At 45.6% G+C, this 14,741-nt stretch overlaps 1 protein-coding gene across 4 annotated transcripts in view; it reads right to left on the bottom strand.

The window, feature by feature from the left end:
* Window positions 1-1,069: 1,069 nt before the first annotated feature.
* The window catches only part of Vps13b (vacuolar protein sorting 13 homolog B), a 527,154-nt gene continuing 513,482 nt past the window's right edge, over window positions 1,070-14,741 (bottom strand). For all 4 annotated transcript variants that reach the window (XM_028884474.1, XM_028884475.1, XM_028884476.1 and 1 more), the window contains 4 exons: window positions 8,896-9,072; window positions 6,851-6,953; window positions 6,006-6,255; window positions 1,070-2,593 (listed from right to left, as the gene is read on the bottom strand). In XM_028884474.1, the coding sequence (XP_028740307.1) occupies window positions 2,345-2,593; window positions 6,006-6,255; window positions 6,851-6,953; window positions 8,896-9,072 (779 nt within the window). In that variant the 3' untranslated portion in view covers window positions 1,070-2,344. The remainder of the gene's footprint in view (window positions 2,594-6,005; window positions 6,256-6,850; window positions 6,954-8,895; window positions 9,073-14,741) is intronic.

Genomic DNA, 14,741 nt, shown 5'->3' with positions numbered 1-14,741 from the left:
CTTTCTTTTTTTAATTTCATGTGCATTGGTGTTTTTGCCAGGAGTGTCTGGTCCCCTGGAACTGGCATTAGGCAATTGTGAGCTGCCATGTGGGTGCTGGGAATTAAACCTGGGTCCTCTCGAAGAGTAGTCAGTGCTCTTAACCACTGAGCCATCTTTCCAGCTCCCAATTCATTATTTCAACACATGTATAATTGCTCTTATGTTTTGTCATTTCACTGAGATAGGTCCTGCTTGCAGTTACTTAGTCCTGCCTTTGGTCCCTTGGAGTACCTGAGTGGTTAATCTTCCAGCTTTGGGTGTTCCAGTCCTATCAATAAAATGTCTCTTTGCAGGAGGCAGAGGGAGATGGGTGTTGGTGAATCTCTCTAGTTAGAGGCCAGCATAGCGAGTTCCAGATCAATCAGAAAGAATGGGGAAATATGACGACATGCTGTTAGAATAATTGCTTTTTTTTTTGGTTTTTTGAGACAGGGTTTCTCTGTTGTTTTGGTGCCTGTCTTGGATCTCACCCTGTAGTCCAGCCTGGCCTCGAACTCACAGAGATCCCCCTGGCTCTGCCTCCCGAGTGCTGGGATTAAAGGCGTGCGCCACCACTGCCCAGCGAATACTTGCTTTTATTAATGAACCACAGTATATATGAGAAATGGAAATACATGTAGTATCTAGAAAAACACTTAACTAGTACCAAGTAATGTCTTATGGTCATTTAAAAAAAGTCTAATAAATGATGAAACTTTTTTCTTTTTGGAGATAAAGCTTTTTTCATTAGTATCTTCAGAATTTTTCTATCCTTTAGATTTTGTTGTGACCAATGTTATATTTATTTGATGCAAGTCTAGTTTTTTTGTTTGTTTGTTTTTGTTTTGGTGGTACAGGCATTGAACTCAGCTCCCTGCCCCCTTAAGAGCTCTATGACTGCGCTGTATCTAGTGTGTACAATGAAAAAGCAAATTTGATCAGTAGTAGTCCTTATTCTGTTTAACTTGTGTAGTACTCAGTGAATGAGCTATATTAAAATAGGGTATTAGCGAAAACCTGCCAACTAAAAACTCAAAATAGACATTCATCCATGGTCAGCAATACTTTATTTATATAATTCCTGGCAATATGTAAAATTACCATAAGCCATACAAGAATCAGTACATATTTACATTCTTAAAAATAATTATTCTTGAGGCTGACAAAAATGTTGCTTTCCTAAATGAGTCACAGACTAAGTGCATGGATGGTTTTCATATTTGGCTTGAATTGTCCATCAATGACTTGTTTTTCAGTAATAGGGATGTGGTGGGCATGTGTGCCCAGCAGATCTGAGAGTTGAAGGTCAGGGGCCTTTGAAATTGCACTGTCTTACTTACAGTTGAAGGGAACAAATTGCAGGCCTACGCATGACTGCCATCAGTGGGTAGACTGTGACAGTCACTGAGAACTTTAAGATCACTGCTGACTCCAGGTCTTGCATCAAAGCCTTTCTTTAGGTGTTAAATAATACTTAGCAGACACTAGGAATTATCTCCAAGCCTTACCAAGTCAGTTCACAGAGAACTGGCCCTGACTGGTGGCATTGCTGGAGACAGGCTTTCTCTGTGTACACCTGACTGTATTGGAACTTGCTCTGTAGACCAGGCTGGCCTGGAACTCACAGAGATCCACCTGCCTCTGCCTCCCGAGTGCTGGGATTAAAGGTGTGCACCACCACGGCTTAGCAGTGTTAGGGTTCTTCTTAACTTACACCCATATACTAAGGAGTTCTAGAACCAAACAAATTTACAGGCATTATGGTCTGTTCTTGTTGGTAGACACAAAATGTTACTTTTTAGCTTTGTAAAACATAAGCTTTCCAAAATATACCTGAGCAGTTAAAAGTCTGACAAATCAGACTGCTGACTTTGAGGGTAATATGCATTGTTTTTCCTAAAAAGAATGGTATTGTAGTTAAGTGAAACATTCAACAAGCGAAACAACTGTATTATAGAGGTGGTGGAGTTTTATTTTCTGGGTCTGTATTCTAAGGCCTGTCCACATTTTACTAGAAAGCAGAGCATTAATAGATTGAAATTACAGTGGAAACTTCTGCAAATGGCATAGAGTAAAAAAAAAAAAAGTCTATGTATGTTAAGAATATAACATATATAGGATTCTTTGATCATTTGTTCCTCTCCCACTTGGAATTTTTCCCCCCACTTGGAGGAGTATCTTTTTTGTTTGGGGAGAAGGTAAGATGTAAGTCCTTACAAAATTAGTATGCCTGTTACTACAGACATGTTGGCCTTCTGTCCATGTTGAGTGTTGGAACTCTGTGTTGCTCAGCAAAAAATCCAACTCCTCCTCCCTGAGGGACTCAGGGGAAGCCTTTCCTTAGGGCTTTATTCTTTACCATGGTAAATTTACTAATGAACACCTGAGCAAAATGGGGGTCAGCTAAGTAATGGTAGGTTCTGACAGTGGCAGCGGGGGGCTCCACAGCCACCACAGAACATGATGTTTGCATGGAAGAGCAGCTTGGAGCCAGGTGGCAAGATGTTTTTGCAATGTAGTCCACAAGCCTGTTAAACTGTTGCTCCGACAGTCTCTCCCGGGCACCATCCACCTGCCAAAACCAAAGGTTTGTTAGAGTCACCAACCTTTGTGATACTGTGACAACAAAACTATTCTCTTGGGTGCACTTGTTCACTGTGTCTCCTAGGCCATCCTGTGAGCCATTCTGTCCACATCAGCACTTCTGAGAAAAAGCAATCCCAGTGCAAGTTTGGCACATGTAACCAGTTTCCATAAGACTATCAGGACACGTTCCCTTTGGATAAAGGGCTCATTTTGCATAAAATTCTCCTGTTTAAAGTTAACCATTTGATAGTACTCATTAACTATTATCACATCCGTCATTGCTTTTTACCAAGCAGCCCTGGAACAAAGGATAAAAATGGCTCCTCTGGTTAAATGTAATCAGTATGCAACTCAGCATCCCGGAGTAAGAGTTGCCCCAGCTCCCAGAGCTGCCACAGCCTGTCAGAAGGCAGGGAAGAGAACCAGTGGCTTTGGGCAGAACATTTTTAAAAAACAAAACCTCCTACCTTTTTGAACTGTAACATTTTCTGTTTTTATAAATACTAGGATTTAAAGCCAGAAAAAAAAAAAAAAAAAAAAAAAAAACAGAACTGGGCAGAGGAAGGGGAAATTTTTATGGCAAAAAGGGAGGATGCAAACTACATTTATAGTTCATAAAAGTCTGGCTCATCTTCAGTGGAACTTAAGAACTGAGATAGATAGATAAACTACCTAAGTTCTTAAGTGAGACAGTCTGAGGAAGCACCCATCAAAGGCAGTGGGGACTATAAATTCTTCTCACCCTGAAGTCCCACAGCTAGCTATCTAGTGCACAGATCAAGCTGAGGAGGGAATTGGCAGAGCTGGCCACTGGTCTGTAGAAGTCAGCAGCCACTAACCTTGTAGTGTTGTGACCTACTGAATACTGGCAAGGCCATTCTGGAAGAATTAGGAACCTTTAAATAGAGGTGTTTTAGTTTCAGAGTTGCGGTAATGTAAAGAATTTAAACGGCCCAGAAAAAAATGTAGCTAAAAGTATAAAAAGTTGTAAAAAGCTACAGAAAGCAGGTAGTAGAAGGGCCTGCCAGAGGTGTAAGTTAAGGCTTGTGTTAGAGTTTGGGTCTTATAGTTTTCAGCCTGAGAAAGAAAAGCCTTTAAGATTCACTGACAGATGAAAGCTGTGCACCACTAGGCAAAGGCCAGAGTTCTGATGATATCATTTGATGGGGCCAGAATTCAGCTGGAGAGCTTTGAATATACAAAAAGGCTTAATTGCTCCTGAACAGCAGCAGGAAAGCCTGTGTTGTGAAAGGAACCTGGCCAAGGAATAAATTGACCTCCTGACTCATTTTGAGCCTCTCATAGGGGATTTTAATAATGTGCCAGGCATATTAAGCAATTATCCCTAAAAAAAAAATGACTGCATTTAACCAAGAAAAGCAATGCTGATTTAAAAAAAAAAAAAAAATCCAAAACTTGCCATATTTGAATATACTCAGTGATGTCATCTACAAATTAATTCCTTCCAGAATTCAAAGGAGTTCTGTTTCTAGCCTCTAAGGTGAGGGGCACTTTATAGAGCTGGAAATACCGCTCTTGGTTTTCACAGCAGGAGGCTTTGGATTGGGACTGCGTTAGGTTCTGCTTTGAGCAGGACAGCTGCAGAAGACAGTCCAACCAGTGCCTCCCACAATTCTTCCCTCCTACTGAGACACAGTTTTCCAACTCTCGGTGAAGGGTCTCCAAGTGTCCTGCAGCTTCAGTCTTCTTCATGGACACAAGATGGGAGTAGTTACAAGCTGAAGGTAAGGGTAGGACAAAGCTGTACTGAGAAAGCCCAGTGGGATCTACTCTGCACAGTACCAGGCAGGTGTGAACTATTCTGCACAGTTCCAGACAGAGGTGTGAACTACTCTCTGCACAGTACCAGACAAAGGTATGAACTATTCTGCACAGTACCAGACAGAGGTGTGAACTACTCTCTGCACAGTACCAGACAAAGGTGTGAACTATTCTGCACAGTTCCAGACAGATGTGAACTGCTCTCTGCACAGTACCAGAGAGAGGTGTGAACTACTCTCTGCACAGTACCAGACAGAGGTGTGAACTACTCTGCACAGTACCAGACAGAGGTGTGAACTACTCTCTGCACAGTACCAGAGAGAGGTGTGAACTACTCTGCACAGTACCAGAGAGAGGTGTGAACTACTCTGCACAGTACCAGAGAGAGGTGTGTGTGTGAACTGGGTGCTGTTTATTGAATGGCTGTCTTGAAGGGCTGCTTTGTGTTTCTGCCTCTAACTGCCATTCCTTTATCCCTGGACACCAGCAGGTTTTTATGCTTCCGTCTCTTAGCTTGGTGAGTTCATCACCTCAACCTTCACAGCTTCCAACATGCCGACTGGTGTTACCAGGTCTCAGCAAACCCGCCCCCCCCCCCCAAATCCTCAAACAGAAGTGCAAAGGAGGATGAGAATTAGGTATCAGTAAAAGATAAATCACATAGCTGAAGATCTAAAGTATTTTTATGCCAACTAAGAAAAATACTGGTCACAGATATTTCTTGGGGTTTGGAGGTTTCTCCAGGACTAAGGACTTGAAGACAATGCTACTGTCCTTTGCCAAATTCTGCAGCCAGATCACTGCTGCTATAATTATTGTCAACTGGATCAGAAGATTTCTGGCAGATCTAATAAAGTCAGCCTGGACATCCGACCCCTGTTTATTCCCAGAAAGTCATCAACTGAAAGCTGCAGTGTAGTCTTGGTGCCAAGCCCCAGCTTAAAGCCTGACTGATTACAGTCCAAGAAACAGGAGAGATCTTAGGAGATGTTGTGGTTGGCTGCTTTCCATCTGCTCAGATAATTCTACCCAAATAATGTGAGGGAGACAAGATCCTGTATCGGGAAGAATCATGAAAGAAGGAATTGGGCAGGTCTTGCTGGGGGTAGTTCTGTAACCTTGATTGTCAGTCTTCAGTGCCCAGTAAGGACCACCCTATCTCATATGGGAAAATAAAATTAAAAAACAAAAAACAACAAAAAACTCAGTAATTAGGATGTGTGGCTCAGGCCGTCACCTGGGAGGCAGACAGGAAGAGAGCAGTGTCCCAGTGGGTGCATCTGCTTAATGTAGGATGGCTTGTAGGAGGCCAGAACCACTCTGCTCAGGCTGGGCTTCTGAATCCTGGTATTCTGGATGCTCTACCTGAGCGTCCATTTTATGTAAACACTGCCAGGATCCAGTAGCTAGCACATCTAGGGTACTGTTCCTCTTCTCTGTAGGGTTCACACACACAGGTGGGTGGGGCCTTCCTAGTCCCTTCTGCAATACCGACCTTGTCTCCTTTACAATCAATCCTTCCTGTCTCTCCTGGTCTAGATGCCTAAGCACCAGTGATGATGCTACATTTCAACTCCCGAGAGCTAGCCCCAGTCATCCTGGTTTGGGAACTGTACCTCCACATCACAGGCTACTCTTGGTTGCTTGAGCTGCACAGTGAGCAGGTTGTTTTGCTTGGTGTCCTGTGCACAGTCGATCTCCGTGATGGGGAAGGCCTGTTGCTGTGTGTCCTCACTGATGCTTACGACAAAGAGCACTTCAGATGTCAAGAGCAAGCACCCTTCATGCTCCTGGCCTGAGCCCCTCACCAGGACTACATCCAGGGCCATGTGGACTTCTGGTCTACCCAGAGACTGAAGCATTTTCCTGTTTAAAAGGAAGGAAGTGGTCAGGAGCCATCCTGAAAAACAGTCACAACAGCTTTCACTGTCTGTCAGTGATTGGGGCATATCCCCTCAAAAACCAAGCCCTTCCCAAGGGCAGAGTGGACTGTTAACTTTAGCTTAATATTACAGTATTTCTGTATTTGCTACAGCTGGCTAAAAAAAATAGTGTCAATTCTTAAGTTGATTCTGGTCAGCAGAGCCTGGCTCCTGGAGAAGAGATTTTCTTATGCTTCATTTAGCTATTTTCTTCCTATCAGAAATGACACCCCCAATTAGAACTCTGGTTCCACAGGGAATTTTGATCCTTGTTGCAGGCCCAGACTTTTAACGGTGTGTATCCTTAAGAGATCCAAGTAGAGAAGATAATTTTGTCACCTTGTGTTGCCCTTGAACTGACAATCCTGCCTTAGCCTCTTACGAGCTATTGTGGTTCTACCACAGCCAGCCTCTAGGAAGACCAGCCGTTCCCTAAAACGATGCTGTCCACACCAGCTGGTCCTTTGGTCTCCAGTAGCAATGGAGCAAACCAAGGTGCAGTGTGAATGTAAACCGAGTGAGGGGTTCAAGAATTTTACCAGACATATTTGACGTGGCTGTTTGGAGCTTGGTCAGCATGTAGATCTCTTGGTTGGTACCGTTGTTTGGGAAGCTGAGAAAGTCCAGCTCCATGTAAAATACCTGTGGTATGAGAAGCAAAGGAGCTGTACTAATTTTCTGGAAAACAGTTCTCTGCTATAGTGATGTTATCTTATAGCTATCCATAAAATGTTACAGATTCAAGATGAAGTCACATCTCTGGAAATAAGTTTATAGATAACCATTAAACCACTGCTTTCACAGGGGTTACCTAAGACCATCAGAAAACACAGCTATTTACATTACGATTCATAACAGTAGCAAAATTACAGTTAGGAAGCAGCAACAAAAATAATTTTATGGTTGGGGTCATCACAACATGAGGAACTGTATTATAGGGTCACGGCATTAGGAAGGTTGAGAACCACTGACTTAGAGGAAGCATGATGCTAAGAGAAAACTGGTCATCAACAGTATCTTACATGTCATTTAAGACTTACATGTTTTAAAAGTCACTCTTGGCTTTGCTGCTTAATACAGTATTTCTATACCTGTTATGACTGGCCGAAAACAACAAAACCAAAAGCACATACAAAGGCACACGGTTTGCCCAGATAGAGTATTTAAATTTAAATGACTTAATCCAGCTGTTAAACAAGATTCTGTATACATTTATGAGTGCTCTTGGGGCCTCTGGTTTATTACATGCTTTTGCTGGTGCCAGGACCAAATGAGGGCACCCAGCAGCAGCCACATAAGCCTCCAAAGAGACTCCAGAACCAAAGATGGTACAGCGTGTGTGCTTTCGGAGGGCTTGTAAATGTTTATAAACGAGGCATAGTCATTAGACTAAGAGTTAGTGGTTTGTAAAACCTTCAGTGTGGTCATAAAAGTTTTACAAGAGTGATGGAAACCAAAAAGGCCATGTGAAGCTCTGCTCTGAGACGCTCTTACATAAGTTCCTAAGCCTGGGAAACATGTAAGAGACAATGGCATTTTAAACCCCAGCAGCTTATGAAGTACGAGTTGTTACCCCACTTGGGTTTGGAGCAAAAAGAACACTTTTTCTTCATAAGTAAGGGAGAGTTTAACCTTTTCCACCTCTGAGTTGTAGCAATCTGTACGGTCAGTTTCCCTGTGAGTGACCTGCCGCCCACAGGGGATTGGAGTGGAGAGCGGAGCAGAAGCGTGGCTGCAGGTGTGGCTTCTCAGAGGGTGCTCTGGATAGTGTGTGTGATGAGGCTGTCTTGTCAGAGCTCAGGGACAGGTTTCCTGCAGTGAAATGTGTCCTGACTGTCTGGCCGGATGCAGACACAGAATATGCTGTCTGACAAGTGGGTGGCACCTCCTATGGCCTGAATGCCAGCTCATTTGCCTGCTGCATGGCCAAAGGATGCCATCAAGTTTAAGTAAAAAGGTAATTCTAGTCACATGTTTACTGCAAGGTATTTTAACGTGTTCTGCCAAGAGGTGCTTCCTTTCCACACCATCCATTATGCACTTGTACACGGCACATTTGGGGAGATGGCCTGGCCCTCTGCCCCAGGCCTCCCAGCGTCTGCTTGGGGCAAGGCATTTTAGCTGCACACCATGTGCCTTTGCTCTCATTGGCCAGGAGACTCAACTGGAAAAATGCAGATGACTCCCAAAGATGAGTGTGCATGCCCTCTCCTGCTCTCCATAGTCAACAGGCACAGATGTCTTCCTGACTTAAGACCTGTTTGTCCTAGTTTATCACGTGAAAAGTAATCTGTTGCCATACTGTTGGAAACTTCTAACTGGTTACTTTTTATTAAAGTCTGTTAAGTGTACTGTAAAAAAAAAAAAGTGGGGGGGCATGAAATACTTGAAATTACTCACTGATGTTACTAATTGGCAGTAGTCCTACTCTGTAAATAAACATTAGGATACAAAAAGATAGCTACTATTTTCCATTTTATTCCTCATCCCTTGCTCGTGTGAAAGGCTAGATTCAGAGAACCTGAATAGGAATGTGCACTAGTTCATAAGATCTCAGTTGGCCTATCTCTTTTAACCTACTCACCATAGCCAGTCTGCGACACAAGCTCTGCAGCTCCCCCAATGGGTTTGGTGAATACCCCCATGATTCCTTTCCCCACACCCGAGATGACACCCTTGGCCTTATGTCCTGCGGAAGCCTGGGTCTCGGATGTTTTCTGGAAGTTCTGCATTGGCTGATCAACTATACCAGCAATAGCACCTGAAATAACAAAAGGTTTCGAGTGAGGACAGAGGCTTAAAATCTTCAGATTATGAAAAACCTCAATCTGGAACTCGGTTTAATCTTGACTGAAAATGAATCCCTGCCCTCATTAAAATGTTTTGTTCACCAATAATCTATATTAAAGAACATTTGCACTAGATGTTTTCTTCATCAAAACAATGCTTAGCTTGGGTTTGGTTCATAAGTCAGGATCTAGAAACTTGAGACTTCTGGAGTGTTATCTGTGGTAGTACTTTCTCATCGGGACCACCAGCCCACAAATAATGACACAGAGACTTACTAATTATAAAAGCTTGCCCTTAGCTTAGGCTTGTTCCTAACTAGTTCTTATACTTAACTCATCTTTTAATCTACCTTCTTCCACCTGACTCGTTACCTCATCTCCTTACTGACCATCCTGCTTCCTCGTTGTCTGGCTAGCAACTACACCTTTCTTTTTCCCAGAGTTCTCTCTCTGCCCATAAGTCCCGTCTATATTCTCCTGCCTAGCTATTGGCTGTTCAGCTTTTTATTACACCAATCACAGCAATACTTCTTCACATAGTGTGCAGATATCCCACAACAGTTACCCTTGTGCCTTTCTGCAGAAAGAATCATTTTTGGGAGAAAGCATTGCCTCGAGAGCCTGCAGAGCCCAATAAACTTAACTGGAAGGTGATCAGCCCCTTTCTGTGCCCTCATTTTTGTGTGTGGGTAGGGAGAGGTGCCTCTGGAGGCACAGGGAGGTGTCAGGTGTTCCCTCTAGTGCTCTCTGCCTGAGGTTTTTGGCTAGGCTGGTTGCCCAGTGAGGCCCAGGATCTATCTGCTCTGTTGCTGGAGTTATAGTTATGTAGTTATGCCCTGCTACTTTACATAAGTGCTGGGAATCTCAACTCAGGTCCTCAGGATTTCACGGCCACCACTCTTAATCACTGGCCCCTCCCTTGCCTAAAACAATGATTTTGTATTAATTCAATATTATCATTTAATATTTACTTAGGAAAAGCAGTCATCGGCAGATGATTTCTGTTATAGCCCGTCTATTGAGTGCTTATGAACTGAGCACTGTACAAAGGACTCCACCCGATGAGGTCATTCAATCATCATCATCCTGTGAGTAAGGCCAACAGACACAGAGAAGTTAAGGGATCTTCCCAAGGTCACAAACTGCTGAGTGGTTGGGCCTTGATCTGAGTCCAAGGAGTTTGGGTTATTTGCTCACCCAGTTTATCAAACAGGCTCTTCTCTCCTTTTCCACATTGAAAAAACTACATTCTTTCTCACTTTAGCTGAGGTTTGGTTACACTCTTGACTTAGAATAGCTATTAAAACACTACTTGCTTCACAAATTGCTGTACAGCTTTACCATTGCAGCCCCCATTTTTTTTTTTTTAACTGAGCTTGAAGGTAGTTACAAATGAAAGGCATGCCTCTGCCACTCATTTTTAGATCCTCTAACTTTAGGGGTCAGTGATAAGGTCAGGAAGGGCCTCATGGATCCTGACTTTTCATGATGTAGCAAAGGGCTCCTTATCTCAGGAGAGGTTGCTTTATAATTCCTGACAACTCTTTGCCTTCAGCTCCAGCCTGGCAGGAGTACCACAAAAATTTCCACAGTTCCTTGGTGGAAATTTTAGTACATGTCAAATCCCATTATTCCTAATGCCACCAATTCAACGTCTCTTGGGTAAAAGGAGATTTCCAGGTCTCGGTTAATGATCTAATTTCAACCGGTGTTCCACTGAGCAAAATCCACTGAAAGAGAAGACTAGACTAGTTCCTTCAGGTCATATCCAAGGGGACTGTTCTTCACAGGTTCCAGGCCTTTAGGTTTTAACAGACATTTAAGTTTAGGCATTGACAGAGGTGACAGCCTAGAGTAATGCCACCCAAACCTAAGGAGATGATGGACTGAGGAGAGACGACAGCGTCCCGCTGGTCCAGGTTTGTAAGAGCGTTTCTTGTAGCCCGGCCTGACTTCTAAGTCACTACAGAGGCAAGGATGGCTTTGACTTCCTGATCCTTATGCCTCTACCTATTAACTAGGATAAATTACTGCAAATCCATCACAAATTGTTGCCAGTGTTCTAGGTGAAAGTGCCCTTTCCCAGTGTGGCTTTTGTTATAACTACTGACTCTGCATTGGGGGTTGGTGTTTGCCTCCTTTAGGATCTTCCCCCATTTCCCTTTCATGTGCCAGACTAACCTGGGCAAGGGATGTGTCCTTTACAGCTGATACTGTCCACATGGGTGCTCACTTCTGTCTCCTCAGGGAGACTCCCTTCTGTCTCAGACCCCGGTTGCAGTGGCTTTGATGGATACACACCTCAGGGAGACTCCCTTCTGTCTCAGACCCCGGTTGCAGTGGCTTTGATGGATACACACCTCAGGGAGACTCCCTTCTGTCTCAGACCCCGGTTGCAGTGGCTTTGATGGATACACACCTCAGGGAGACTCCCTTCTGTCTCAGACCCCAGCTGCAGTGGCTTTGATGGATACACACCTCAGGGAGACTCCCTTCTGTCTCAGACCCCGGTTGCAGCGGCTTTGATGGATACACACTACTGGAGCCGCCAGAAGAGCTGAGCTCCAGGACCCAGGGTTAGATCCCGCCAGTTAGACAAGGAGTGCTCTCCAGGTCACTCGTCTGCAGTGCGGCCCCAGACTCTGCAGCCCAGGGGCCATCATGGAGCTCACCCACCACCAGATGCCAAGGACCCCTTATTTTGTGCTCATGATTGGAGAACAGGCTCTTTAGACAGGAACAACCAGCCGGCAGTTTGTAACTCTAGCTGGAGGGAAGCAGCTGCTTGGGGAAGCTTTAGGAGGCTTCTTTGTAGGTAGGATCCAGCCAAGTCCCACAACGGCTAAGTTATTTACTGTCGTATTCTCAAACTGCTCTACGGCTTTAGGTAGTGGAAACTGATCTCAAGAGTCGTCTGTTGGCAACCAGCCCGTGGAGCGGGTGGCCACATGGAGAGTGCTGTAATGTGATGAAGTGAGTGGAGGAAGGAGGAGTGTGGGAGGGGCACCCATGGACGCAGTGCTGGGCCTCAGGGAACGGGAACAGCCTTTTCTGTACCCTGAGCTGTAGGAGGCCTGTCCTGAAGAAGCAAGGAACTGTTCGCTGAGTGCTTCCTTCTCTCCTGTGATCAGCGAGGACATTTATTACTAGTCTATTTTGATGGCAGCTTTACACACAATGCAATCTGTTGTTGTTCACAACAGGAGCCTAGGCCTAAGCTAGGACACCACGCTGCTGGGACCTGCAAGAGACCACATAGTGCGCTGGCATTCCAGCCTGGGGCCAGCTTTCCTCCTCAGAGCCGGACAGCAGACTAGGACGCAGTTAAACTGGAATCTGTCACTCGGCAAGTCCCAACTAACTGAAAATGGAACTGCTGGTAGCAGGTCTGATGTCCAGGGGTCTCCTTAAGGGGACCTCCTCTGTTGCTCTGTCTCTGTCTGTTGTAGGCCTGTCTTGTGGGATTCTGAAAGGCATGACTGCATCAGTCCGTTAGGCAGCAGGACCCTTGGTGGGTGGGGGACCCGGAACTGAACAGTGATACGGAGGTGGTCAGCTTTTCCTGGCTAGGCTCCAGGGCACAGAAGCATGGGTGGCAGGTGGGCGAGTGAGTGAATTTGGTACATGTAAGCAAAGCCAGCGCCAATTCTGCAGGGCCACCCGTTCCCAAAGGTAAAGCTCGGGCAGAACCCCGTGAGCCTCAATGACTTGGAGCCACATGGCCTGAAGTAGCTACAGACGTCCTTGGACTTTCAAGTGCTTTATGGCACTCCAGTGTCCCCAAGGAGGCAGGAAAGGGGCATGTTTAGTGGCAATGCATTTTTCCTACCCTGGGACTCTCAGCTGTTCATTCTATTGTCCTGATTGGTTCTAACTGGGAGCCCTGAGAGGAGGTGACTGGGGAGAAAGGAAGGTCCCTGCTGAGTAGTCACAAGTTAACACCAAGGCTGTTAAGGCAGAGTACGATGGCATGTGTGAAGGGACTTTGTCACCCTAAAATGCTCTGTCAGTGTATCTCAGTAACTGAGTCTTATAGAAAGAAACATCTGAGCAGCTGGAGTTCCAGTCCCCACGGGGTCTTCAATTATTATAGAACAACAGCTCCAACCTGTGCACAGCTCTGAGCGTCACATGGCAATTTAAACACTCTGGGGATCAGTCTGACATGGTGACACGGAGACTTGTTCCTGTCCTCCTAGCACACGGCTGAGCCTGGACCATGCACTGCAGGGCAGCTTGTACACTCTGAGACATGGACAGGCCCTTGGACCCTGGGGGACAGGAAGTCACTCCACCAAGCTGGGGCCACTCACCACAAACTCAGGAGTCCAGAGACATCTGCAGCCCTGGGGGAGGGGCACCAGTCTGGACTGGAGCTCCTGGGGGCCCAAGCTGACCAGCGCTAGGGAACTGGTGGTGGGGGGTGGACACGGAGTCGTCCTCAGATGCAGACAGCACACGAGTCCACTGCCATTCCCAGCGTGCCAGAGACTGAACACAGCAGAGCTTTCTGCCAGAGGGTAAACTTCAACAGGGGAGCAGGACAGAGGCAGCTTCCTTGTGGGAAGAGTATAGAATCCCAGGACCAGAAGGGACTCACGACCAGGATGGAGACAGCCTTTGACAGCCAGCTCAGATCTCTTGGACAGGTGGAAGAACACTCATGACCAAAGCAAAGGGTGATTCTTAGCTTAAAACAACCCCAAGTCCCCAAATAACCACCTTGAGGCCCCAAGGTGCCTCAAGGCCCCTTGAGGCCCCTCTGGACAGAGTGACTTCATCAGACAGACTTCCCCAAGAACGTTCCTGTAGTTGCTCAAATGCTGTTCTGAAGTCAGGACAGTATTCACAATTCCTTTGGTTGTAGAACACCAATTCATGTCTGCCCCGGAAGTGCCCTGTGGCCCCTGCCTGGTCACTATTTCTTATAACTGCATTAATCAACTCCAGTTTACAAACAAGTCCAGGATTAGAGACGTTAAACCTTTGCCTAAGGTCACTAAGAAAGGACCTGGATAACCTAGCCTGGAGTCCAGGGCCCTGAGGGACACAGTTCTGTCCACTGTGCCAACCCCCAGGAGTCTTTGGACTGCAGAATCAATCGAGGAGGCTGCTGATTTACCCACACTCATCACAGGTCACTGGCTCCCCCTTTCCACACGCTATCAAATGACAGCACCCCACGCCACAAACTGTTGCTGCTTCCATAACCTCTGGTAACTTAACCTATGCTTGTAACGTTTTACCGCTTCCTCCCACAGCCTCAGCCCACCGTGCTGCTGCAGGGCGAGCAGCTGAGTGGAGATCAGGATAAAGGTGGGAGGAAGCTTTCAGCCTCATCTCTTCCACCCTGTGCTCTGCACCTCATGGTCACTTTGATCTCCACACACTGCATACTCCCTCAGATGTGTGGGAGGCAGGGGGCCAAGCAGTCCAGTTTTAAATTCCTTTGCAAGCGAATAAACAAAGAACACCCTTGAAAATCCCACCCTGCACATTTCCAGCTCTGGAGCTTCCTTTTTATAGATTTTTCCAAAGCAACTTATTTCCAAACACTTGATACTTTGAAATCCCCACAGCAATCTTCACCTCTAACTATACTATCTGGCTGCTTTGAGATGGGCTGATCTGAAATAAAGAA

Source organism: Peromyscus leucopus, chromosome 20 (genome assembly GCF_004664715.2).
Source record: "Peromyscus leucopus breed LL Stock chromosome 20, UCI_PerLeu_2.1, whole genome shotgun sequence".
In the NCBI taxonomy this organism is placed as follows: domain Eukaryota; kingdom Metazoa; phylum Chordata; class Mammalia; order Rodentia; family Cricetidae; genus Peromyscus; species Peromyscus leucopus.
This window is presented reverse-complemented; position numbering and strand designations above follow the sequence as displayed.